The following is a 26,163-nucleotide window of genomic DNA, read 5'->3' on the forward strand; positions in this document are numbered from 1 at the left end:
GACGTTTGCATAGGTCAGTCTAGTAATCTTGAAAGCCTGTCATAAGTATGAATGTTGTTTTATATTGTGCATTTTATTATACAGAAAAAATTACTGTAACAAATCAGACAATAGAACCCTAATTTTTAATATTTTTATAATTACTAAACCACACCCCCGGACTGCAACTTTGGTTTAGTCCAAATTTTATTATAACTATAGTACTGGTCTGTACCATGTCTCTGCACAGGGGAATCTAAGAGCCAGCCCTCCTCAGTTTCTGCTTTAGACTGCCAAGTTTTTGTTTGGTAACATTAGGACTAGGTGTGCGAGCAATCTGGAAATGTTTTCACGAATAACTCGCCCTGCCCGCGGTCTTCCTCGGGTCTTGCTCGGCCTAGGGCTTGCTGTAGCAGCGGCTCGAATTGCTGAAAGGCCCGGAGAGGAAGACGGCCAGAAAAAAAGAAAAAACCGTGAGGCCTACATTACAGCTATAGACAGGAGCAGGGAGCTGCTCAGGAGAGTGAAGGTAACCCATGGGGCCGGACCGGAAGGAGTGTAATGCCCGGCGCCACTCACAGACCGGCTTCTAACTTCCATATAGCGCCGCCATGTTCCGTAGCGCAGTACACAGTGCGGCAGGTTTACAGGACGAGTTTCTGCCGTACAGCAAACTCTATAATGCGCGACATTGTCTCAGGACTCCTGACAGCTGTCGCAAGCAGTGCGCTGTGTACAGCTCTATAAGTAACAATGGCTTTGTGCCAGCCCTGACCTGTATCACATATGAAGCAAGTCCCTTGTTATTGATAACCTATTCTCAGGGTGGGTCACCTATGAGCGATCAGCGGGGTCTGACATATGGGAACGCTGCTGATCAGCTGTTGGGACTTATGTTACTCCTTCACTGTTTACCTCGCGCATCATCTGTATTGTAGGCTTGTCCCATTCACTTCTACAGGAAGAGGCTGTAATTAATATGTAATCACATGAATGAAACATTGGTGTGTGATTTATGTAAAGAGTGAAGGGGTCACAGCGCTCACACAAATGCCTTAAGCCCCTTCAAACAGCTGATCAGCAGTGGTTCCAGGTGGACTCTCTTATTATGAGGACAAAGTTGTTGGTAATACTGATAGCTAGGGCTGTCGAGTCAGAAAAAAATGACGTTGAGATATGAGGAAGGCTCTTCTGACAGTAGGGAGATATTGGTGCTGAAATAAACAGCACCGATATCTTCAACACTGGGAAAGCAGACAATGCACTGAATTTAGCGCACTCTTGGCTTTCTAGCGGTATATGAAACCACACTTTCATGAGGATATGAAAGATCCTCTTTAAATGGAGCAGCAGTGGATAGGCGACACAGATTGTGGGAGTACTCCTTTAATATTGCATTTTATTGACTGTAATGGCATATGGCTGCATTAATAGTAACACAAAGTAGTTATAGGAAACTGTAGTCTGGCAGATTTCTGACAGTATCTATAAAAGGTAAGTATAGGAAGGTCGATGATATATATATAGATTTACAGTGGGGCAAAAAAGTATTTAGTCAGTCACCAATAGTGCAAGTTCCACCACTTAAAAAGATGAGGTCGGCCTGTAATTTACATCATAGGTAGACCTCAACTATGAGAGACAAAATGAGAAAACAAATCCAGAAAATCACATTGTCTGATTTTGTAAGAATTTATTTGCAAATTATGGTGGAAAATAAGTATTTGGTCAGTAACAAAATTTCATCTCAATACTTTGTTATATATCCTTTGTTGGCAGAGGTCAAGTCTTCACAAGGTTGGCACACACTGCTGTTGGTATGTTGGCCCATTCCTCCATGCAGATCTCCTCTAGAGCAGGGATGTTTTGGGGCTGTCGCTTGGCAACACGGACTTTCAACTCCCTCCAAAGGTTTTCTATAGGGTTGAGATCTGGGGACTGGCTAGGCCACTCCAGGACCTTGAAATGCTTCTTACAAAGCCACTCCTTCATTGCCCTGGCGGTGTGCTTTGGATCATTGTCATGTTGAAAGACCCAGCCACGTTTCATCTTCAATGCCCTTGCTGATGGAAGGAGGTTTGCACTCAAAATCTCACAATACATGGCCCCATTCATTCTTTCATGTACCCGGATCAGTCGTCCTGGCCCCTTTGCAGAGAAACAGCCCCAAAGCATGATGTTTCCACCCCCATGCTTTACAGTAGGTATGGTGTTTGATGGATGCAACTCAGTATTCTTTTTCCTCCAAACACGAAAAGTGTTTCTACCAAACAGTTCCAGTTTGGTTTCATCAGACCATAGGACATTCTCCCAAAACTCTTCTGGATCATCCAAATGCTCTCTAGCAAACTTCAGACGGGCCCGGACATGTACTGGCTTAAGCAGTGGGACACGTCTGGCACTGCAGGATCTGAGTCCCTGGCGGCGTAGTGTGTTACTGATGGTAGGCTTTGTTACATTGGTCCCAGCTCTCTGCAGTTCATTCACTAGGTCCCCCCGTGTGGTTCTGGGATTTTTGCTCACCGTTCTTGTGATCATTTTGACCCCACGGGGTGAGATTTTGCGTGGAGCCCCAGATCGAGGGAGATTATCAGTGGTTTTGTATGTCTTCCATTTTCTAATTATTGCTCCCACAGTTGATTTCTTCAATCCAAGCTGGTTGCCTATTGCAGATTCAGTCTTCCCAGCCTGGTGCAGGGCTACAATTTTGTTTCTGGTGTCCTTTGACAGCTCTTTGGTCTTCACCATAGTGGAGTTTGGAGTCTGACTTTTTGAGGGTGTGCACAGGTGTCTTTTTATACTGATAACAAGTTTAAACAGGTGCCATTACTACAGGTAATGAGTGGAGGAAAGAGGAGACTCTTAAAGAAGAAGTTACAGGTCTGTGAGAGCCAGAAATCTTGATTGTTTGTAGGTGAATAAATACTTATTTTCCACCATAATTTGCAAATAAATTCTTACAAAATCAGACAATGTGATTTTCTGGATTTGTTTTCTCATTTTGTCTCTTATAGTTGAGGTCTACCTATGATGTAAATTACAGACGCCTCTCATTTTTTTAAGTGGTGGAACTTGCACTATTGGTGACTGACTAAATACTTTTTTGCCCCACTGTAGTTTGTGTATGTTTTTTTTTTTTATTGTAGATTGGAATCTGATACTTTACATGACTAGTTTTCATTACTTTTCAGGATGAAGTAGGATCTCCTGGGATAGTGGTTGGTGTTTCTGTCGATGGACAAACTATTTGGTCAGAAGGTAAATTTGACAGTAATTTCATGAAATGATTATCAAAGGGTCTGACGCCTGGCACCCACAACAAGGTAATGGAAGGGCACTTGAATAGATGCTGTAGCCTCTTTGTTGCATATCGGGCACTGCTCGTTATTTTCTGTATAGTAAAGCACCATGGAATTAATGGTGCTATATAAATAAATAATAATAATAGAGGTTTCGCTGTAGCTGAATTCCATTCCCTTGAAAGGAACTGAGCTGCAGAAAGGCCACATTACTTATGAATATTATGTCACATAAAAGAGGCCACTCACCCAAGATTGCCCTAGCCACTTCAGTCGATTGATCAGCAGGGGTGCCTGAAGTCAGACCTTCTCTGATCTGATATCCATGATGTATCCTAGGGATAGATAGTATTAATGTCCCAGAATACTCATAGAGACACAATGCTCAAAGCCATTTGTTTTGGTAAAACACAAGATTTTTGTTATGAAAACTGGTTATTGAAAAATTAAGTAGAGGAAGATAATGTGTACTATACAGGTGTGTTTTGGGAGGCCTGACCAAATATTATTGTGTTTGCAAGAAGCATGAAGCCAAGTTCTGTGTTTTGTTTTGTTTTTACAGTTTTTTTTTACCTGTTCATCATACTAAAATGTATTTTGCTACACTTACTAATACAAGCCCTGACCCTCATTAGGGCAGATGAACATCATTTTGCCATAATGGTGTCTCCTGTTCATGAGTGACAAGGTGAGCCACTGATTTCATTTGTTGGTATAAAATACCATATTTCCCTGCAGTGGCTGTGGGTAAAATCTATGTACAGATGAGAGGGTTAGAAGTTGGGCCTGCAGAAATTCACTGATGGCTGGGCTATCTTCTTGTTAAACAGGCACATTCATGAAAAATTGGGATGGCACTATCTCTTTGAGAAATCAACATCAAGAACTTTTTAAGGGCCCCTTCACACGGAGGATACGCTGGCTGATTTTGAACGTGTAAACGTTCCAAATCAGCAGCGTTTAAAACAGGTCCCATTGCTTTCTATGGGAGCCGGCATACATGCGCTCCCCATAGAAATGAATGGGCTGCTTTTTCCCATTCATTTCTATGGGGAGCGTGCATATGCCGGCTCCCATAGAAAGTAATGGGACCTGTTTTAAACGTTGCTGATTCGGAACGTTTACACATTCAAAATCACCCAGCGTATCCTCCGTGTGAAGGGGCCCTAAAAGAAAGAAAGTAGTCAGGGGATCCACAAAAATGAACAACAGGGTGCTTGCTCAGGCTGGGTTCACACCAGCGCTTAAATTGCATTTGGGATTTCTGTCTCCGAACCCATTTTAAAAAATATGGAAAGAAAAGTGCTGCAAGCAGAAACTGGCTAAAAACCCGGCGGACTGCATTATAGTCTAAGGGGTCCATGGGTTTCCACAGGTAACTGTTTTTTTTTAAGCAGACCCCCCAAACGGAAACCCGAACGGAGGTGTGAGTGCAAATACATTTATTAAAAGAAATAAAAAAACAAATGACTGCGACTCACCCTAAAAAGAGATGAAGGCAAAACATCTCAGCAGTGGATAGGAAAACAGAGAACAAGTTGTTGACAACTGTTTTGTATGGAGCCACACAGCCACAGCCCCTGTACGTCATGGGTCGCATGGGGATGTATGGAGCGAGCTCACACGCTGAGCTCGCTCCATACACGGCAGATGCCGGCTGTATCATACAGCCAGGACCTGCCAATAACAGCAGCGGTCGGTGCCCGAGCCGATCGCTGCTGTTAACCCTTTACACACTGCGGTCAAACGCGACCGCAGCGTGTAAACAGCGCAGGCGGCATGGGCGCCGCCATGTTTCCCCGATCGCCGCCCTCCTGAACGTCACAAGAGGGCGGTGATCGGTTGCTATGACAGCCGGAAGCCTGAGGCTTCGTCTAATAGAAGTGCTGCGATTTTGCTATTCACTGCAGTACTGTAGTATTGCAGTGAATAGTATGGGCGATCAGACCCCCTAGGTTTCAAGGTACCTAAGGGGTCTGATCATAAATGTAACAGAAGAAAAAAAAAAGTTTTTAAAAGTATTAAAAAAAATAAAAAAAATATAAAAGTTCAAATCACCCCCCTTTCCCTAGATTAGCTATAAAAGTAATTAAAGAACATTAAACATAAACATATTAGGTATCCCCGCGCTCCAAAATGCCCGAACTATTAGAATATTAAAACATTTATCCCGTACTGCGAACAACGTAGCGGCAAAAAAAATAAAAACAGCCAAAAAGCGTTTTTTTCAACACTTTGCCTCTTATAAAAAATTGAATAAAAAGTGATCAAACCATCAGATCTTAACCCAAATGGTATCAATAGAAACGTCATCTTGTCCCGCATAAAAAGACACCACAACCAGCTCCATACATGGAAATATGAAAAAGTTACAGGTGTTAGAACATGATGACACAAATTTTTTTTTCTATTTTGCAAAGTTTATCATTTTTTTTAAAAGTATCAAAACATTTCAAATACTATATAAATTTGGTATCACCGCGTTCGTACTGACACGTAGAACACAGGTAACATGTCATTTGTACCAAACAGTGAACGCTGTAAAAATTAAAGCCATAAGAAAATGGCGCAAATGCATTTTTTCTCCAATTGCACCTCATTCTGAATTTTTTTCCAGCTTCCCAGTACATTGCACAGCATATTGAATGGTGCCATTACAAAGTACAATTTGTCCCGCAAACAATAAGCCATCATATGACTCTGTGAACTGAAAAATGAAAAAGTTATGGCTCTTGAAATGTGAGGAGGGAAAAACGAAAATGCGAAACCAAAAAATGGCCTGGTCCTTAAGGGGTTAAAGGGGTTGTCTAAAATTTACAGATCTCTAACAGGAGGCCAGGGAAGGTGGAAAAAAATCCCCAAAAAAACATACTCATCGTGCCCCTGGCTTCGGTGTTCCTCTTTGCTTTACTTTTCCGCACGTCACCTCTGAAGCCAATAAGTGACTTACGCTGGGTTCACACCAGCGTTCGGGTCTCCACTTTCAGTTTCCGTCTTCTGCATGCAGAAGACTGAAACCTGTCATGCAGAGTCCGCTGTGAGCGCCAGTGAGCGTTTTATGCTCTCTGCGGCGAAACCGGTCTTTTTAAACTGGACACAGAGTCCTGCATGTCTGACTCTGTGTACAGTTAAAAAAAAACGGTTTCGCCGCAGAGAGCATAAAATGCTCACTGGCGCTCACGGCCGGACACTTTTCAAACCCATTCAAATGAATGGGTTTGAAAAATGCCTGCAGGTTTCCGTTTCCTGCCCAGTTTCTTGAATGCTGTGCTTGTTTTCTATAGGGCTTGGATATGCTGATGTGGAGAACCGCCTTCCATGTTCACCAGACAGCGTCATGCATGTAGCCAGTATCAGCAAATCCTTCACCATGACGGCCGTGGCCAAGCTATGGGAGGAGGGTCGGCTAGATCTAGATGCCCCAGTGCAGTGCCCCTATTTGTAAAATGTTTGTAACGTGGTTTTGTGTTCACTGCTCTATGCAGGGACAGCCTGCACTACAATTCCAAAAATATGTGAAAAGCAAACCCAAAGTTGTCCAGATAGTCTTCTGAATGAAAGTTCACTAGCAGAAGCTGTAGGCTGTGGTTCTAGGAGATGAAATTCACAACAATTAGCTGTTAATGCTGTGGACGACCGCACATTTTAACCGTACTCACTGTTTATAATACTAGATGGTGTGTGGGTAGCATGTGGTGCCTATAGAAATAAATGGGTCACTATATAATTGACAGTTATGCCCAAAGCAGGAATCACTGTTTTCAGCATACAGTTGCATATGTCAAAAGATTTTCATAATGCTGCACATAAAGAATAAATGTGATGTGAATAAAGTTGTGCATGTGTTGAGGAATATCTGCATACAATTGTGTAGATTAGTTGTAACTGTGTAGGAATAGTAACAACTGGTATATGTAGTAATATTTGCAATAAAAAGCCTCACTATAAGCAGCAGCAAGAATATACTAATGATTTGTAGGGGTGTTAAGACCACGTTCAGGTTTACAGGGATGGCATTCAGATAATATGTAAAGTCCATATAATACATTAAGCAGTCTTGAATGCTGTGCTTGTTTTCTATAGGGCTTGGATATGCTGATGTGGAGAACCGCCTTCCATGTTCACCAGACAGCGTCATGCGTGTAGCCAGTATCAGCAAATCCTTCACCATGACGGCCGTGGCCAAGCTATGGGAGGAGGGTCGGCTAGATCTAGATGCCCCAGTGCAGAAGTATGTACCGGAATTTCCAGAAAAGGAGTTTGAAGGTGAAAAGGTGTGGAAAGTGCCAATATCAGTATCACATTACTGCTTAGAAACAAGGCAAAGTAGTAGTAATAAGGCCAAAAGGCTTTTGTAACAGTGTCTTTGTACACAAAAAGGCCACTCTTTTCCTATAGTCACTGTGTAATGTTTGTCTTTCTATACAATTTTGAGTGTGATCATTTCAATTGGTTGTCCTTTGGGGGAAAAATGAAATAAGGGCTCAGAATGGATTCAAAATAAAAGCATTACTCACCTCCCATACTAGTACACTGGTACTTCCTGGCCCCTTGCATGTACAAAATTCATATATGTGTTGTTATTGAGAAACAATTTATTTGCCACTTCTTTTTTCATTCCATCATTTCAATATACTCTGTATACGTTTTCCCAAATTGTGGCCGTTTCACTTTCAGGTGACAATAACTACCAGGTTGCTGGTGTCACACCTAAGTGGAATCAGACATTATGAAAAGGATATCCAGAAAATCCGGAAAAAAATTGGAAAGAAATCTTTGGAAACAACTGTGTCAGATGTAAAGACCTTACCGGATACAGAATCAACTAAAGCAGGGGAGCAGTGCAAACTGAAACAAGCGGATAATGCTAAATCCCAGAAAAATGCACCTCTGGAACCCGAGGAATTTTATATTAAGGACAAGTTCAACAGTGTGATTGATGCTTTAGAAATTTTTAAGAATGACCCTTTGGTGTTTAAACCTGGTAGGTAATTTGATAGTGTATTACTTTGGAAATTGTTTTATATGATGAGGATCAAGGTACAGTTGCATTTGGCCGCCATTGACCTTTACTGTACAATGGCTGATACAATTATGTTTCAGGAGTACTGAATCTATTCTATACTGCATAAAAAATATAATATTTACCAGTCAACGTATGGCACATGTCACATACCGTATTTTCCGGACTATAAGGCGCACATAAAAACCTACGATTTCCTTAGAAATCGTAAGTGCGGCTTATAGTCCGGTGCGGCTTATATATGGATGGAAGCGGCGGCAAAGACTGCGTGCCGCTTCCATACATACATAAAAGGCACCGTAAGGGTGCATTCACACTATGGAACGCCGGCGTGTATCACAGCCGTACACGCCGGCGTTACAGCAGGGCTGCCGGACACTTCCTATTCATTTCTATGGGAGCAGGCATGCGAGCGCTCCCCATAGAAATGAATGGACAGACACTTCCCATTCATTTCTATGGGAGACGGCATGCGAGCGCTCCCTATAGAAATGAATGGAAAAAAGCAGTCCATTCATTTCTATGGGGAGCGCTTGCATGCCTGCTCCCATAGAAATGAATAGGAAGTGTCCGGCAGCCCTGCTGTCACGCTGAAACAGAACGTGAAACTTACCCAGCGGTGCAGGGCGGGCATTCAGGCCTCCTCTGCCTCCGATGTTCCGTCCTTCTCCTCCGGCGCTCGCTGATAATGGCCGGGGCGCATGCGCAATATCATAATGCTTCTACTGCGCATGTGCCCTGGCCATTATCAGCTTGCGAGCGCCGGAGGAGGACGGAACATCGGAGGAAGAGGAGGCCTGAATGCCCGCCCACCCTGCACCGCTCGGTAAGTTTCACATTCTGTTTCAGGCTTTTATTTTAAAACGGGGGGGGGGGGGGTCTGTTTAATCTAACGTTTACGGTTGGGCTCTATCAGCATGATTTTGCTGATAGAGCCCCTCCTCGCCTGCCGAGCGCTGGCACGCGGGGGGTTAAGCGGCCGCTGGCAAAGTCTGCCTGCCGCCGCTTTCAATAAGATATAATGCGCACCGGACTGCGGCTTATAGTCCGGTGCGCCTTATATATGAACCGAGACGGACTATAAGGCGCTCATGGGCAATGCGGCTTATAGTCCAGTGCGCCTTATAGTCCGTAAAATACGGTAATATATTTGTTTAATTTGTTTGTGTTCAAACATATCCTATTGATGCTGACTGTAAGCGTGGCGTGAAAGAGAAGTGAAAGGTGGCGTCCACCTGTACATCCAGTGCTTCTTAAACCCTATACAGTCTGATCTTGCTTCATGCTACCTTCCATTCTTCTCCTACTTATTACTTACCTACTAATTGTATGTTTGTGAGAAGTAGGGGACAGAAGGAAGGATGTTCTCTATGAGTTCATGATGTAACTACACAAGGTTTGTCGTCTGTTCCCATAAGTGAACTTAACAGCTATATACAAAAAAACACAAAGACTATTTTCAAACTTGTTTCGTTTTTCATTTTGCGTCAGGGCAATGAAAATTAGTTGGAAATATGTACACAACCTCTATAAGACAAGTGAGATAGGCGATCCTATTACACATATTTACTGTTCTTTATATTTTTGTAAGAACACATTTAAACCTACAATTCCAATTCACAAGTCATTGCAATCCCTTGAGCTGTTTGTTTCCTTCCCAAATTTTTTTCCAGAAAGTTAAAGGGATTCTACCACTAAAACACTTTTTTTTCTAGTTACCACGTCGGAATAGCCTTTAAAAAGGCTATTCGTCTCTTACCTGTGGAAGTGCTCTCCGCCGCGCCGTTCGTTCAAAATACCGGTTTGTACCGGTATGCTAATGAGTTCTCTCGCAGCGATGGGGGCGTCCCCATCGCAGGAGCAGCGATGGGGGCGTCCCCATTGCAGCTCGAAAACTGACCGCAGCGCCGCCTCTCTGGTCTTCGGTGTCCTCCCTTTGCTTCTTCAGTGTACTGTCGGACGCATGCGCGAAATTGCGATCCCAGCCATAGTGCGGGCACCGAACTTTCGCGCATGAGCAGTACGTTCGGCAATCTTCGCCGAACAGAGAGCATACTGCGCAGGCGTCCGACAGACGCTGAAGAGGCAAGGGGAGGACACCGAAGACCGGAGAGGCGGCGCTGCGGTGAGTTTTCGAGCTGCAATGGGGACGCCCCCATCGCTGCGAGAGAACTCATTAGCATACCGGTGCAAACCGGTATTTTGAACGAACGGCGCGGCGGAGAGCACTTCTACAGGTAAGAGACGAATAGCCTTTTTAAAGGCTATTCCGACGTGGTAACTAGAAAAAAAAGTGTTTTAGTGGTAGAATCCCTTTAAACCTGCCAGGCTATGCATTTATAAATATTTCATGTCTACAGCAGGTTTGCTACAAAATGGAAAAAGGAATAAAAGAGAACAACTGATAAAACGTGTAGTGTATAAATAGTTTTATAGCTTCACGTTGTCCACTGGTTGGTTGTTATCTCATGCAGATCACTATCCCTATTTTACCCTTACAAACCACTGAAGTGGCTGGATAGTTTAAAAACACTGATACTGAATATACAATTCTTATGTCTGTTCTTGCTGGAGTTCCTACACAGTCAGCTGGAGAACCCTTGAGTGCCTTCAGAGAGTGTACTTTGGGATCTGTTGTTGCCTGTCATTATATGGATAATCATTCTTCTGATTTTACAATGAGCCAGAAAAATTGATTAAACAATGGAGATGTGAACGTACCCTAATAACATCATTTTACAACTTCTTTTTTTATGTATAAGTAATCAATTTTAAGCAATAGTCCAGATTGTTTTGTGCCTTTACACTGGATATTGTTATTACAATCACTTAGAAATGTGCGTTTTCTCTTATATCTTTTGGTTTTGCTGCTGATTATTTATTCTAATCTTAAGTCTTTTCCTCTTCAGGATCACAGTTCCTATATTCTACCCATGCATGGACATTATTAAGTGCTATAGTAGAGCGCGCCTCAGGACGCAAGTTTCTGGAGTACATGCAGCAGATGTTTAAAGATCTGGGCATGATAAACACTGTTCCAGAGGAGCATGAACCAATTATATACAACAGAGCAAGGTATGTGCAACTCAGAAGTGGAAAAAATATACAGTCAATGTATACATTTGAGGGTTTGTCTTCAGATGCTGAATCCTCCTCTTCTCATTCTTTGCTGCATCATCAGCAGCAATCCTCAGTACAGCGCATGCAGATCCTGCACATGTGCTGTACTCTAGGCCTGAAGAAAAGAATAAGAAGAGGAGGATGCCTTCACATGAAGAGGTGTGTTACAGAAGCAGGAGGAGGCTGAATACTGGGGATGACTGTGCTGTGCTTGGATAATTCTGTGCTCTATGCACAGAATTTGCATATAAGTATAAAGTCTTTATTTAAAAAACGGTGTTGAAGAAAAGGTAGGGATAGGATAGTCTTTCTAAAGGCTATTCCAACATGTCTAATGATAGACTCCCTTTAAGGGTGCAGTGTACTCATGAAATGCACAGGTATTGTATGTCACCCACAGGTCTGGAGAGTTTAAATTGTGTTTAATAAAGCTCAAGAATTTATAGCTGTCCGAATGCATTATCTGACATTGAACACACAGTTTTTTTGTGGGTTTTTTTTTTGCTATCATCTTATCTCTGCACATTAGTTTTCAGTAGAAGATCATTCTGAACACGTGAGAAAATATAAATTGCTGTTTTTAATATGGAGCTAGTAGTGTGTAGTACAGTGTTCAAAATGAGGAACTGCTGAACATATGCTGAGTAAGACATTTGGGAGAAGTCTGTATCCTTTAAAAAATGCAGATCCATCCCAAACTAAACCAAAAATTGCACTAGAAGAACGATTACTGGTTGCTCTGTCCAGGGAGCGGGACTCATATTGTTCTAATTATAGCCAGACTATTATTCTTTGGTCTCCTAGAGTACTGCAAGTTATAGTCTGCACGCTGAACACTTTTACTTTACAAATAATATGTGCAGGCTACAGCACTGGAAATCTCAGTCCATTCACTTTTTTCTTTGTAATAAAATTGTGTTTTATATCTGATTCTGTGTCTAATCATCCTCTCACAAATTCAGACTTTTGTTAACTCAGCTGTTGGAAGCGTAGGAGGGATGAAATTAGGAGAGCAATAACACAAAGAAACATAAAGATCTCCATTTCTGATATGAAGAGAAAGGGGACCCTCAGAGTAAGCACGTGAAGACTAAGATTTCATAGCTGGAAGGAGGGGTTAGCAATGAGGTGACTAATCCGTAGATTCACAGCTCCTAGGCTGGGTTTACATCTGCTTCGGAGTCAACTCCATTGCAGAAAACGCTGAAAATGGGAGAACTTGCATGGAGGACTTTTCTCTCTGACTATTTCAATATTAAATCGGAAAACAGAAGGACACCTGGCAGACTATATTATAGTGTATGGGGTTAGTGGGTAACCATGGACCCGAATGCGAGCTCAGTGCATGAGTGAACCTAACCTTACAGTAAAGTAGTAGTTTTTTTTTTTTTTTTTTTTTTTTACCTCTGTACGCCTCATTCTAAGGGGACAAGATATTGGAAAATCTTTTTAGTATATTTTGTCAATGAGCCATTTATACACACATGGACAAAATTGTTGGTAGCCTTCGATTAATGAAAGAAAAACCCATAATGGTCACAGAAATAACTTGATTCTAACAAAAGTAATAATGAATAAAAATTGTATGAAAATGAACAAATGAAAGTCAGACATTGCTCTTCAACCATGTGTCAACAGAATTAAAATAAATAAATAAATAAAACTTGTGAAACAGGCCTGGCAGAAATGATGGTTCCCTCCTTAACTTAATATTTTGTTGCTCAACCTTTTGAGGCAATCACTGCAATCAAACAATTCCTGTAGCTTAGTTCACACGTGAAAAAAGCCTAGCTGATTTTTGTCACTGATTTTTTCAGCGTCGTTTTTTTTGGACACTGTTGGACGCTGTTTTTGACACTGTTTTTGACACTTTTTCGGTCGCTGTTTTTTTGAAGCTTTTTTTTGCACTACAAAAAAGTACATGATAAAAAAACGCTAGCGGTTTCAGTCGCTGTTTTTTCAGTCGCTAGCGGTTTTTTCAGCGCCCCATAGACTCCAATTCATTTTTTCAGGCGTTAAACGCCTGAAGAAAGGTCATGTCGCTTCTTTTTCTGCTAGCAAGCTAGCAGAAAAAAAAAGCTAGCAATTCACATAGGGCTACATTTTATGGAGGCTGATTTGGCCGCGAAATCAGCTGTCAAAATCAGCGTCCATGTCCCCGTGTGAACTAGCCCTTTACTGTCAAAATGAGATTTCTGCACCTCTCTACAAGTATTTGGGCCCACTCCTCATGAGCAAACTGCTCCATTTGTCTCGGGTTTGAAGAGCGCCTTTTCCAGACGGCATGACCTGCGACTGAGACAAAGCTTTCTGACACTGGGCAGCACATTTCTCTCTAGAATCCCTTGATGGTCTTGAGATTTCATTGTACCCTGCACAGATTCAAGACACCCTAATACAAGATACAGCAAAGCAGCCCCAGAACATAACAGATCCTCCTCCATGTTTCACAGTAGGGATAGTGTTCTTTAAAAGATATGTTTCATTTTTCTGTCTGTGAACCTAGAACTGATGTGCTTTGCCTAAAAGTTTGATTTTTGTCTCATCTGTCCATAGGACATTCTCCCAGAAGCTTTTTGGCTTTTCAACATGTAGTTTGGTTATTGTTTCTTTTGTCAGATTCAAGTTATTTTTGTGACCATTGTGGGTTTTTCTTTCATTAAACGAAGGGTACCAACAATTTTTTTCCCATGTGTCTATATTTGAACAAGTGTATCAGATATAGGGCTCTGGAGTCATATTTGGCAAGTTTTGGGTGGAGGAGGAAAAAAATTTGCGACTGGCTTCATAATGAAATTATGAATTATTATACAGTACCATATACACTTTTTTTTTTTTTTTTTTTTGTGAATTGGAGGAGATTTTGTCACTTCTGTCTGACTACCATGGCTGTCACCCATTTATGAAAAAGTTGCTCCCAAATAGAGGGCAATAAATCCCAAAAAAGGAAGGAAAGCAGTGCTGGTCCAGTAGAAGGGTGGTTTATTGCAGGAAAACAAACAGAATGCTTTTAGAGACACATCCCTGTGTCCCTAAAAGTTATGACCTTATGCCCATTAACCCACACTTTTATAATGAAAAAAATGGGTGGTACCCCCACCCTCTAGGTTAAAACAGGGGTCAAAGTACATACATATGTCAGGTCCCAGTTATACATACATAATTATAGACTATCAAAAGGATAAACCATATCAAATACAAAGCAAACTATAGGTTCGAATGAGTATAAACATACATAGAACTTGTGGTTTCTGGCAGAGTGCGCATAGGTATAACACGAGCGGCCACTCTGTAGCAGACCATGGCTTGGTTCTGGAGAGTGCACACTACTGCAGAACCACCATATCAAAAATCCGATCAGTGGAAGAAAGGCTGCTGAGCCACAATAAGTTCAGGGTAGACTTCGGCAGCCAGGACATCATTGCTGGGTGTTCCCAGTCCCATGATTGAGCTGCACCTGGTTGGTGCAAATCTATATGATCCAGAGGGCCAAATCTTGGCATGAATGTAACATTGTCTGCCTCAAGGACTACTACAGCCAACGGCAGCAATGAAGGAAACCTACATGCCATTGGGCCACTCTTTATTTTACAGCCTTGTGTAGTAACATTCCACATCTCAAGGGCATTACAGCAGTATAAAAATCTTATCTAACAATCCATTGTTGCCTCAGAAACCGCAACATTGAATTGTATTGTATAGAACCCAGTTGGAAAACAGTAACTGATCATTTTAACTCCTTAGCGATCACAGACATAATAGTACTTCAGGGCCACCTTGGTACCCCTCCCAGTGGTGGGGGTGCTGTTATGTATTTTCTACCTCGGTTTGGCCAGTGATCCTGGGCTGCCAGGAGCCTCCACACCTGGTTGATTCTGCTGCCGATGGCAGGAAGATGGGCTTACTTCCTCTATACACCGCAATACATGAGTATGCCCATGGTGTACCCATTATTGCAGTGTATAGTACTGAACCAGGGATCAGAACATCACTGGTTCAGGTCCCCTAGTGGGACATCAAGTATATGTGTTAAAAAAAAAAGAAAAAAAGTGAATTGTATTGAAGTTAATAAATGAATAAAGCCCCAAAATTTCCTATATAAAATTATTTAAAAAAGAAAAATAAATAAAAATTAATTAAAAAAAATACATATTTGGTATTGCTGAGTCTGTACCAACCCGTACAAAATAAAACTGAAGCCTTATTTAACTTGCATAGTGGTAAAAAAAAATGCAGGAAATTGATTTTTCTCCATCTGAACTTACAAAAAATGCTATAATAAATTATCGAAAAGTAAAACCCCCAAAATAGTACCAATAAAAAGCACAGGTCATCCTGCAAAAAATAAGCCATCAATTAACTCAACTGAAGAATACAAATGTTCCGCAACTCGGAAGATGGCGATGCAAAAATTGATAGATGTCCCCAAATGGGTTTTTGTTCTGCAAAATTAGTAATGCATAAAACTCAACCCACAGAATAATGGTAACATGTTCCTTATGTTATATGCTGCACAGAAAAAAAAAAGTTGAGGTAAAAGGTAATGCCAGAATTGATGGTTTGTTTGTTTTTTTATCCAACAAGAAAGAATTGACATTTTGTCAATAAGTTATAGGTACCCAAAATGGTGTCAATATAAAATGCATCTCATCCTGCAAAAAACTAGCCCTCGTATGGCTACATGACCAGAGCGATAAAAAAATATTTATATATTAATATATTATAACAAATAATCTTGCACAATGTGAACACAAAAACCTTAAAAATCGACAAATCATTAGAACCCCAATGGCTGCGTCAGGAAAGGAATGTTTGTATAAGCTGTGCGAGAATATATCAGGGGACACCTCAGATTTAGAGGTAATGAGGAAAAAGAAACCAGAGGTGATGAACAAAGTGACCTCCCGAATAATAGGAGCTATTGGGGAAATTGCAGTGAATTTGGTGTACTCAATGTACTCTGCACAGTTTACATGTTCACTTTGCACCATCCACTGTACATTTCCGTCTGGTTATAGTAATGCTCACAACACCCGTTGATAATTCTTTGAGGGGTGCAGTTTTCAAAATGGGGTCACATGCACTTTTCTGGTACGTTAGAGCCTCTGCAAACATGACATGGCGTCCAAATACCAAACATCTAAATCTGCACTCCAAACATTACATAGTGCTCCTTCCATTCTGTACCCTGCTGCAGTTTATGCCCTCATGTATGACACTGTTGGATCCAGCATAATGTACTTAATGTCATATGTGGGTGCCTGCCCCATTTGTCCCATGTTTCCCTTTCCTTTTTTTCACTCTCCGCCCCTACTCTGAAAATTCCTTATATATGATAGGGATGGTTCTATTACTGCTTCTGCCTTCCTGGCCCCATGTCATATGACCACCAGGGGGTGGGAACTGTATGAGCAAGGGTAATCAGCAGGAAAAAAAAGTTAAAATTTGTATTGTCTATTATTGCGTGCTGAGTACTCTCTCTACTGGTCTGAGACTTCATTTCTGTAGCTTTCAGTAAGGCAGCTCACTACTCGAGCAAAGTAGTATGAGGAATCCTTCAGCATAAAGGAATGCTAGGAGCAGTGGTCAAGAAACCACAAATACATGCCACAATGATGATTTTTCTGCAATTCTGCACAATAAATAAGTGTCCTGGATTGACCCTCCCAACAAGGAATGTTCAAACTACTGTTCTGAGTACATTGAGATGTACCGAAGCTAGTGCAAATGTTGATGTCCATAAAATCATTCAGACCACACCTCATACTGTTCTTTTGGAAAATGGAAGTAGTGACAAATTCATCCTTTGAAAAACCTTTTGCACTTTTGATGTGAACTACATTTAAGATGTGCAGTCACTGGGCTAATCCTGTCTAACATTTACAAAGACTGAAATCTAGTACAAAATATGACAGAAGTGGGATTAAAATCCAATAGAAAATGGGGCAACACGGTGGCTCAGTGGTTAGCACTGCAGCCTTGCAGCGCTGGAGTTCTGGGATCAAACGAATCCCACCAGGAGCAACATCTGCATGGAGTTTGTAAGACATACTGATAGGAAAAAACAAAATGTACATTGTGATCCCAATATGGAGCTCACAATCTACATAAAAAAAAAATCCAATAGAAAATGAGGATTACTGATAATTCAAAATAAAATCTTATTAAAATGATGATCACGTGATGGACTTCTTACCCCAATGTCAACAAAGAATACAGTCCTATGAAAAAGTTTGGGCACCCCTATTAATCTTAATCATTTTTAGTTCTAAATATTTTGGTGTTTGCAGCAGCCATTTCAGTTTGATATATCTAATAACTGATGGACACAGTAATATTTCAGGATTGAAATGAGGTTTATTGTACTAACAGAAAATGTGCAATATGCATTAAACCAAAATTTGACCGGTGCAAAAGTATGGGCACCTCAACAGAAAAGTGACATTAATATTTAGTAGATCCTCCTTTTGCAAAGATAACAGCCTCTAGTCGCTTCCTGTAGCTTTTAATCAGTTCCTGGATCCTGGATAAAGGTATTTTGGACAAACAATTCAAGTTCAGTTAAGTTAGATGGTTGCCGAGCATGGACAGCCCGCTTCAAATCATCCCACAGATGTTCAATGATATTCAGGTCTGGGGACTGGGATGGCCATTCCAGAACATTGTAATTGTTCCTCTGCATGAATGCCTGAGTTGATTTGGAGCGGTGTTTTGGATCATTGTCTTGCTGAAATATACATCCCCGGCGTAACTTCAACTTCGTCACTGATTCTTGAACATTATTCTCAAGAATCAGCTGATACTGAGTGGAATCCATGCGACCCTCAACTTTAACAAGATTCCCGGTGCCGGCATTGGCCACACAGCCCCAAAGCATGATGGAACCTCCACCAAATTTTACAGTGGGTAGCAAGTGTTTTTCTTGGAATGCTGTTTCTTTTTGGACGCCATGCATAACGCCTTTTTTTTTAACCAAACAACTCAATCTTTGTTTCCAAAATGAAGTTGGCTTGTCCAAATGTGCTTTTGCATACCTCAGGCAACTCTATTTGTGGCGTACGTGCAGAAACGGCTTCTTTCTCATCACTCTCCCATACAGCTTCTCCTTGTGCAAAGTGCGCTGTATTGCTGACTGATGCACAGTGACACCATCTGCAGCAAGATGATGCTGCAGCTCTTTGGAGGTGGTCTGTGGATTGTCCTTGACTGTTCTCACCATTCTTCTTCTCTGCCTTTCTGATATTTTTCTTGGCCTGCCACTTCTGGGCTTAACAAGAACTGTCCCTGTGGTCTTCCATTTCCTTACTATGTTCCTCACAGTGGAAACTGACAGGTTAAATCTCTGAGACAACGTTTTGTATCCTTCCCCTGAACAACTATGTTGAACAATCTTTGTTTTCAGATCATTTGAGAGCGGGCTGTCCATGTTCGGCGACCATCTAACTTAACTGAACTTGAATTGTTTTGTAGAAAGAAATGGTCCAAAATACCTTCATCCAGGATCCAGGAACTGATTAAAAGCTACAGGAAGCGACTAGAGGCTGTTATCTTTGCAAAAGGAGGATCTACTAAATATTAATGTCACTTTTCTGTTGAGGTGCCCATACTTTTGCACCGGTCAAATTTTGGTTTAATGCATATTGCGCATTTTCTGTTAGTACAATAAACCTCATTTCAATCCTGAAATATTACTGTGTCCATCAGTTATTAGATATATCAAACTGAAATGGCTGTTGCAAACACCAAAATATTTAGAACTAAAAATGATTAAGATTAATAGGGGTGCCCAAACTTTTTCATAGGACTGTATTCATTGGATACTCTTACCAAAATTCTGGCAGTACGAAGACATTCCTGGTGCCACTAGTGTACAGTAGTATTTGCAGAGCCACATTTGGCACCAAAGACACTGAATGGGTTAAAATTGTATTACAGAATTGCATTTACAGTCATTCCATAATAAACGTTAGTGAAAGTAAATATCAAAATATAGACAGATGTAGCTTCCTACTTTACATTCCTGTTAGTTCGGATAAGCCAAAATTTTTTTTTTTTTTTTTTGCATCTTTTTCCATTATTTTTTCCCCTTCCAGCCTCATGATTTCAGTTACAGGGTATTGTGTAAATCTACAATGTTATTGCCCCCTGCTGTTGATACTATGCATTTGCACATTTGTTTTCAGCCCATCATGTATTTTATACACAGTTATCTGATAAAGGCACATTGGCAATCTTCTTATGGTCGGCTGTAGTTAGGAAAATACCATTATTGTTACCATAATGTGGAAAATCCTTAGTGTTAAAGGGATCCTATCATTCAGACGACATTTTTTCTAAGTACCACGTCGGAATAGCCTTAAGAAAGCCTATTTGTCTCCTACCTTTCCTCGTCTTCTCTGTGCCGCCGTTCGCCTACAATCCCAGTTTCTCTCGGTATGCAAATTAGCTCTCTTGCAGCACTGGGGGCGGCCCCAATGCTGCAAGAGAACTCTCTCCAGCGCCGCCTCCAAATTTGTCAGGAACGGCCTCTTTATTCTCTTCTTCCGGCGGTGTCTTCTTACTTCCAGACTAGGGCAGAGCAGACTGCGCATGCCCACAGGCCCTGAGAAAATGGCCGCTTACAATACTATGCAAGTGGCCATTTTCTCGTGGCCTATGGGCATGCGCAGTCTGCTCTGCCAAAGACCGGAGGCCTTAGAACTTACAAGCCACCGCCGGAAGAAGAGGCTGCGGTGCTGGAGAGAGTTCTCCCCTGTGCTGTCTGCGAGAGAGCTAATTTACATACCGACAAGAACAGGGATTGTAGGCGAACGGCGGCACGGAGAAGACAACGAAAGGTAGGAGACGAATAGCCTTTCTTAGCCTTTCTGGTACTTAGAAAAAATGTCGTCTGAATAATAAGATCCCTTTAAATCTTTTGCTAGCTGTATGAATGTACTTCTGAACATAATTCCTGCAAAATAATTTTTGTGCATGCTTCACATCATTTCGGTTCTGTTATTCACATTGAAAATGTAACCCTCCCCAGAACACTTCCCCTTATGTTTTTTCCGTTGGGGTAGTGTTTCTTTTTTTATGAAGTGCTGAAAACTAATATTGTAGCTAAATATCCTAAACTGTATATTACATATTCTGCCTAGGGTACACAGTAGAGATGAGCGAACAGTAAAATGTTCGAGGTTCGATATTCGTTTCGAGTAGCCCCTCAATATTCGACTACTCGAATCGAATATCAAACCCTATTAGGGGCATTCACACGGAGTAACGCCGGGCATGTATCACAGCCGTACACGCCGGCGTTACGGCAGACTGCCGAACACTTCCCATTCACTTCAATGGGAGCACTCGTAAACGCCGCTGTTACGAGCGCTCCCATTGAAGTGAATGGGAAGTGTTCGGTAGTCTGCCGTAACGCCGGCGTGTACGGCTGTGATACATGCCCGGCGTTACTCCGTGTGATTGCCCCCTTATAGTCTATGGGGGGAAAATGATCGTTTCAGGGGTAGGCAACGTTCGATCAAATTATACTTACCAAGTCCACGAGTGAGGGTTGGGCTGGATCCTCCGAGCAGTCTTCTCCGTGCAGCGTCACCGCGGCGTCTTCCGGCTCTTCATTCACTCTGCCAGGCATCGGACCTGGGCAGAGCCAACTGCGCATGTCCGCTTGTAGTGCCCGATGCCTGGCAGAGTGAATGAAGAGCCGGAAGACGCTGCAGGGAAGCTGCACGGAGAAGACTTCTAAAGGTAGGAGAAGATCCAGCGTTGATTGGCCGACTGTATAGTATTTGGCCAATCAATGCTGGTTCTGCATCGAACTTTTACATTTGAACAGCGAGTGGTACGCGATCGAGTACGAGTATTTCGAATACCGTAGTATTCGATCGAATAACTATTTGATCGAGTACTACTTGCTCATCTCTAGTACACAGTATTCTGACCAGTGGATTGGTGAAAATGGATTAGAACAATCGTGAATGTCCGCCCCCAGTGCACAAGACTTTAAAGTAGTTTTTCTCCTAAACTATAAATGTGATATACATAACAATGGTATATTGTTACATGGTTGTAACTAATGATAATGCTTGGGGAGGTGGTACATCACTTTAGATAAGTGATTAGAACTTCTATAACTGTTTTACCACAGACTTTAGCAGTACTGAGCCCTAGAGATGTGAATAAAGCTAGCTACAGATACATTTGCCTGCTTCAGGATTCCTGTTTCACTCACTTCTCTTCCTCTTCCCCCATTCTATTTCCATAGACTTCTATTTACTGCAGCTTGTCTTCACTGAAGACAGGTCTGTACAGTAAATTGAGCAGGCAGAAAATGGCCGATCAGAAAGATGCAATTTTTCCTGAAGAGATTTTGTAAAATCCTATTAATATTATAAATGTGAAATGTTTGTGAGTTTGTGGGTTTGTGACTTTGGATGTTCGGATGTTTGGCGGTCAATCACGCAAAAACCGCTCCACCGACTTGGCTGAAATTTTCCACAAACATAGTCCCTACACTCGATTGCGCAATAGGCTACTTTTCGTCACAATAGCGCACACACGTTTTTCCCAGGACCCCCACAAAACCCAAACTCACATCACTATCTCTGCAATCTCACACACTTTGGACCATAGCAAGCCACAAAATTCATATTACCCTCTACAGCAGAGGTCAGCAACTCCTGGCACACGTGCCAAGAGTGGCACTCCTGCCATATTTCACTGGCACGCCAGCAGCACAGGACCTGCAAGAGTTAAATGAAGTCTGTGCTCTGCTAGAGCTGAGGCATAAGGACATTGCCCTTTGAGAGGGGTGCATGAAACCCAGGGGGTGGAGCTTAATCGCTCAAGTCTCTGTCAAGTTTCCACCCTGCAAACATTCCCCGAGGAGGACAGGAAGCTGCTAGCAAACAAAGTAAGAAACACACAGCTCCCTTCCTTTAGTTCCTATTCTCATTAATGTCAGGCATTTGGGGTTATTAGTTTAGTGTTAGTAACTCCATGTGCCTCACATTAATAGGAATAAACCCCATCATGTCCCTCATTTTAACCCCTGTGTGCCCCATATAAAGGTTACTACTATGTGAGACATATGGAGGTACTAATAAAAGACCTCAATAATGAAGATACTTAATTATTACCTCCAAGTCTCTCACATATCAGTAAGTAGAGATGAGCGAGTACTGTTCGGATCAGCCGATCCCAACAGCACACTCCATAGAAATGAATGGATGCACCTGGTACTTCCGCTTGGACGTAGCGGGCGCGCTTAACCCCCCGCGTGCCGGCTACGTCCATTCATTTCTATGTGAGCGTGCTGTTCGGATCGGCTGATCCGAACAGTACTCGCTCCTCTCTATCAGTAACTCTTACACAGGGGTTAATGTGAGGGACATGATGGGGTTAATTGCTATTAATAAGAGGCACATGGAGTTACTAAACTGTCATGCACAGGGCCAGACTTTATGTTGCTTGCTCAAGAGTATCCTGTGCCCAAAACTTACATGTACTGGCGCAAGATAACAAATCATACAATGTCGTATATCGAAGTATATTAACCAGAAATACCTCTGTCCCAAAGACACTATGTACAGTTTATAACAACACCGTATATCAGCTAAACTACAAATTACGTTCAACATAAAAGTCTCATGTGCTCTCAGAATTACAGCAAAAACAAGATACAAAGTTACATTTTATATCCCATACCTTATACACAGTACGAAAACCTTACCCGCGCCTGTATTTACACACTTCTACAATCACCGCAGACGAAGTCGCGGGTACCAGCTAGTATTTACATAAACCATAGGGAAAAGCGAAATAATGGGGCTTATGTCTAAGTTTATGAATTAAGTTGAACTTTAGATTGTCTACAAGTACAAATTACGTTCTAAATTTTACAGATAGATCCGTCTCGCTTTCAGAAACAGCAAAATTCTGGTTTATGTTTCCAACATGCCAAAAAAAAAAATTCCACTGCTTGTGCACCAAAAAAAAGTCCTATTCCTGTCAGTTTTTCAGTCTGGGCTTATCCATTGAAGGGAATGAACACGGCCAAGTCTTGTTTGGGAAAAACAGTCCATGTGTAGGCCAGATACTCCAGACTAATCTCCGTCAGACGCAGTTAGTTTCGTTCACACTGCAGAGTTTAATCTGGGAAATATGGTCCATACATGAAAATTTTTCCTGACAGGACTCTTGCGTGAACCCAGTCTTAAAGGAGCACCCTCCTTTTTGTGGCTCATTATATTGCTTGAAAGACCATACCCTTCAATAGTAGTACTTGTCTACTCAATGGCTCTCCACCTGCAATAAATCACAGGATCAGTGTGACCTCTTTTTTTCTAGTATGGATTGCTGTGTAAACAGGTCTCTCTCTACTGCCTGCAGATAGCATTGAGAACTACCATGTAACCTCAGATTCATTAAAGACACCCCCCTCCTCCATTCCCCGTTCTTCTGTTCTACCTCCAACACATTTTGCTCCCTATATACTTCCCCTCTTGTAGGACTTGGGGTATTCTCAGTGTATAAAGTCCTGGACGGTTAATGTTAGAATTACCTCCGCAGAAATAGGAACTGGACCAGGGTACAGAGTTGAATGGAACGACACACTTTTTCTGTGCGAGGTAACAAATATTTATTCTGTAGAGCAGAGTAAAACGCTTTTCGGCACACCCAGTGCCAGGGTACAGGTACTACATGGGTGCCACAATCAGTAGTAGCAGTCTTTGATGACTACCTTGCATAGCAAAAAAAACCAAACTCGACATGCATTGTGTGTTTTACCAGGAACAGGTATGCAATTCAGATCTTGTTCATTTTGTCTATCATCTATAGGTTTTATCGATTCAATGACAAGAAGCGTCTGATGAACAGCCCATATGTTGACAACTCCTGTAAATGGGCAGGCGGAGGATTCCTTTCTACAGTGAATGACCTTCTAAAATTTGGAAATATTCTCCTGTACAGCTACCAAGCCAAAGAAACAGCAATGTTGCCAGGCTATCTAAAACCAGAAACCATTTCCATGATGTGGAAACAAGTCCCCAATACTGAAATGTCTTGGGATAAAGATGGAAAATATGCCATGGGTTGGGCAACTGTGGAAGCAAGACAGGATTTTGGGCAGTGCAAGTGCCAGAAACATTACATATCACACACTGGAGGAGCAGTTGGAGCTAGCAGTGTCTTGCTCATCCTGCCTGAGCAGGGTAACCAGTCAGTGATCCCTCCAAGGGGAGTTGTGGTGACGATAATAGCCAATATGCAGGGCACAGGGCTCAACAGCACAGCCTTAAAAATTGCACTGGAATTTGATAAAGCCAAGTCAGCCCAGTCATAAGCAGCAGTTTCTTGGAGCCATATTTTCTACAAGGAGTGTCTTTATAATGCCGTACATAAACTAATGAAAAAAATCGCCTCAATATGTGATTTAGGTTTCAAAAAAAACTAAATATGTTCAGTTTTTTTTCACAGTCCTCACACACTAATAACTTCTGCAATGATTCATCACTGAACTACATTACCCAGCGGCCTATGCATTGTGTTTTTAGTGCTCACATTCACCCCATATTAGTTTATGGGTTGATGGTATACACTTCCAGGAGTGGTCTGCAGTTTTTGATAAACAAGCCAGGGCATAGGAGGACTTTCTTCAGCTTTCATATTGTGCAAGATTTCTAGACAAGGATTTGCCCACGTGCCATTTCTATGGGCAAGTCCAATTTTGTGTGAAAAAAACCCCATGTGATTTCTTGGTGCTTTTATTGCCTTTGAAGTTTTTACTGGTAACCTAAAAACAAGTTTAACCTGTTAGCACTGTGCAGTTAAAAACTGGTAATTCATAATACAAGTTTGGCAGCATGGCACAATACTATAGCTGAAGGCACCATAATAGCTGAAAATAATCACTTTTATACGAGTCCCAGGCACATGACAGGGAAAGCCAGCCAGTTCATTTGTGTCAAAATATATTTTCAGTCACAGTAAAGTGATTCTAGTTATTGATATGATTTATACACAGCTATAGTGTACAGAAACTCTACATAGATGAACAGTATATTCCGTGTTACTGGACATCGACTGTTAAAGCATAACACAACTTTTGATTTTCAGGCAGTATGAATCATTAATAAATTTTGTAATATACTTTATTAATAAAATTTTGCCTCCGTTCTGCATTTTTTACTCTTCACCTTGTTTCTGTATTGAGAGCTATTTCTGTCTCTCACTGAATGTTACTGTTTATGGAGTACGGGGCTGTGTAACATGTAATGGGAAAATGAATGGAGCTGTTGCTTCTGGTGTCATCTGAAAGAGGAGATGCTCTTCTATCATATCACTGTTACAATCTATATTATTTCCAGAAATATAACTGAAAACAGTCAGGATTTGGATATTTATGTACTTTTTTTTTTCCTATTAAGTATGTCTTTGTAGAATGGGAGAAAATCCAAACGAACACACGGAGAACATACAAACTCTTTGCAGATGTTGTTCCTGGTGGGATTCGAACCCAGGACTCCAGCGCTGCAAGGCTACAATGAGCCACTGTGTTGCCCCAGGGGATTTGGATATTTATGCCCAGCTCCGTAATATATATGATACTAGTAGAATACCCGCGGCTTCGCTCACGTAAAATATGTTAACTTGTTGGTTATGCTAGCTAAAGTAAAATTTTCAGTGTCACGCTGAAATTTTCATTTTCAGAGCTACAGCAAATTTTTTTTTTTTTTTTTTTTT

At 41.6% G+C, this 26,163-nt stretch overlaps 1 protein-coding gene across 1 annotated transcript; it reads left to right on the forward strand.

The window, feature by feature from the left end:
* Positions 1-255: 255 nt before the first annotated feature.
* Positions 256-25,532, forward strand: LACTB (lactamase beta). The gene is made up of 6 exons (XM_075273750.1): positions 256-508; positions 3,171-3,237; positions 7,362-7,552; positions 7,956-8,262; positions 11,211-11,376; positions 24,259-25,532. Exons 1-6 carry the CDS (start codon positions 323-325, stop codon positions 24,761-24,763), a joined length of 1,422 nt encoding a protein of 473 aa, XP_075129851.1. The 5' UTR covers positions 256-322; the 3' UTR covers positions 24,764-25,532.
* Positions 25,533-26,163: the final 631 nt, after the last annotated feature.

The sequence above is a fragment of the Leptodactylus fuscus genome, chromosome 5 (assembly GCF_031893055.1).
Source record: "Leptodactylus fuscus isolate aLepFus1 chromosome 5, aLepFus1.hap2, whole genome shotgun sequence".
Classification (NCBI taxonomy): Eukaryota; Metazoa; Chordata; class Amphibia; order Anura; family Leptodactylidae; genus Leptodactylus; species Leptodactylus fuscus.

Bases quoted from the DNA above. Each gene is read 5' to 3' on its own strand.
- LACTB (XM_075273750.1), top strand. From the start codon at position 323: ATGTTTTCACGAATAACTCGCCCTGCCCGCGGTCTTCCTCGGGTCTTG. The intron at 8,263-11,210 runs GTAGGTAATTTG...TTTCCTCTTCAG, and splicing joins CCCTTTGGTGTTTAAACCTG to GATCACAGTTCCTATATTCT. The intron at 11,377-24,258 runs GTATGTGCAACT...TATCATCTATAG, and splicing joins ATTATATACAACAGAGCAAG to GTTTTATCGATTCAATGACA.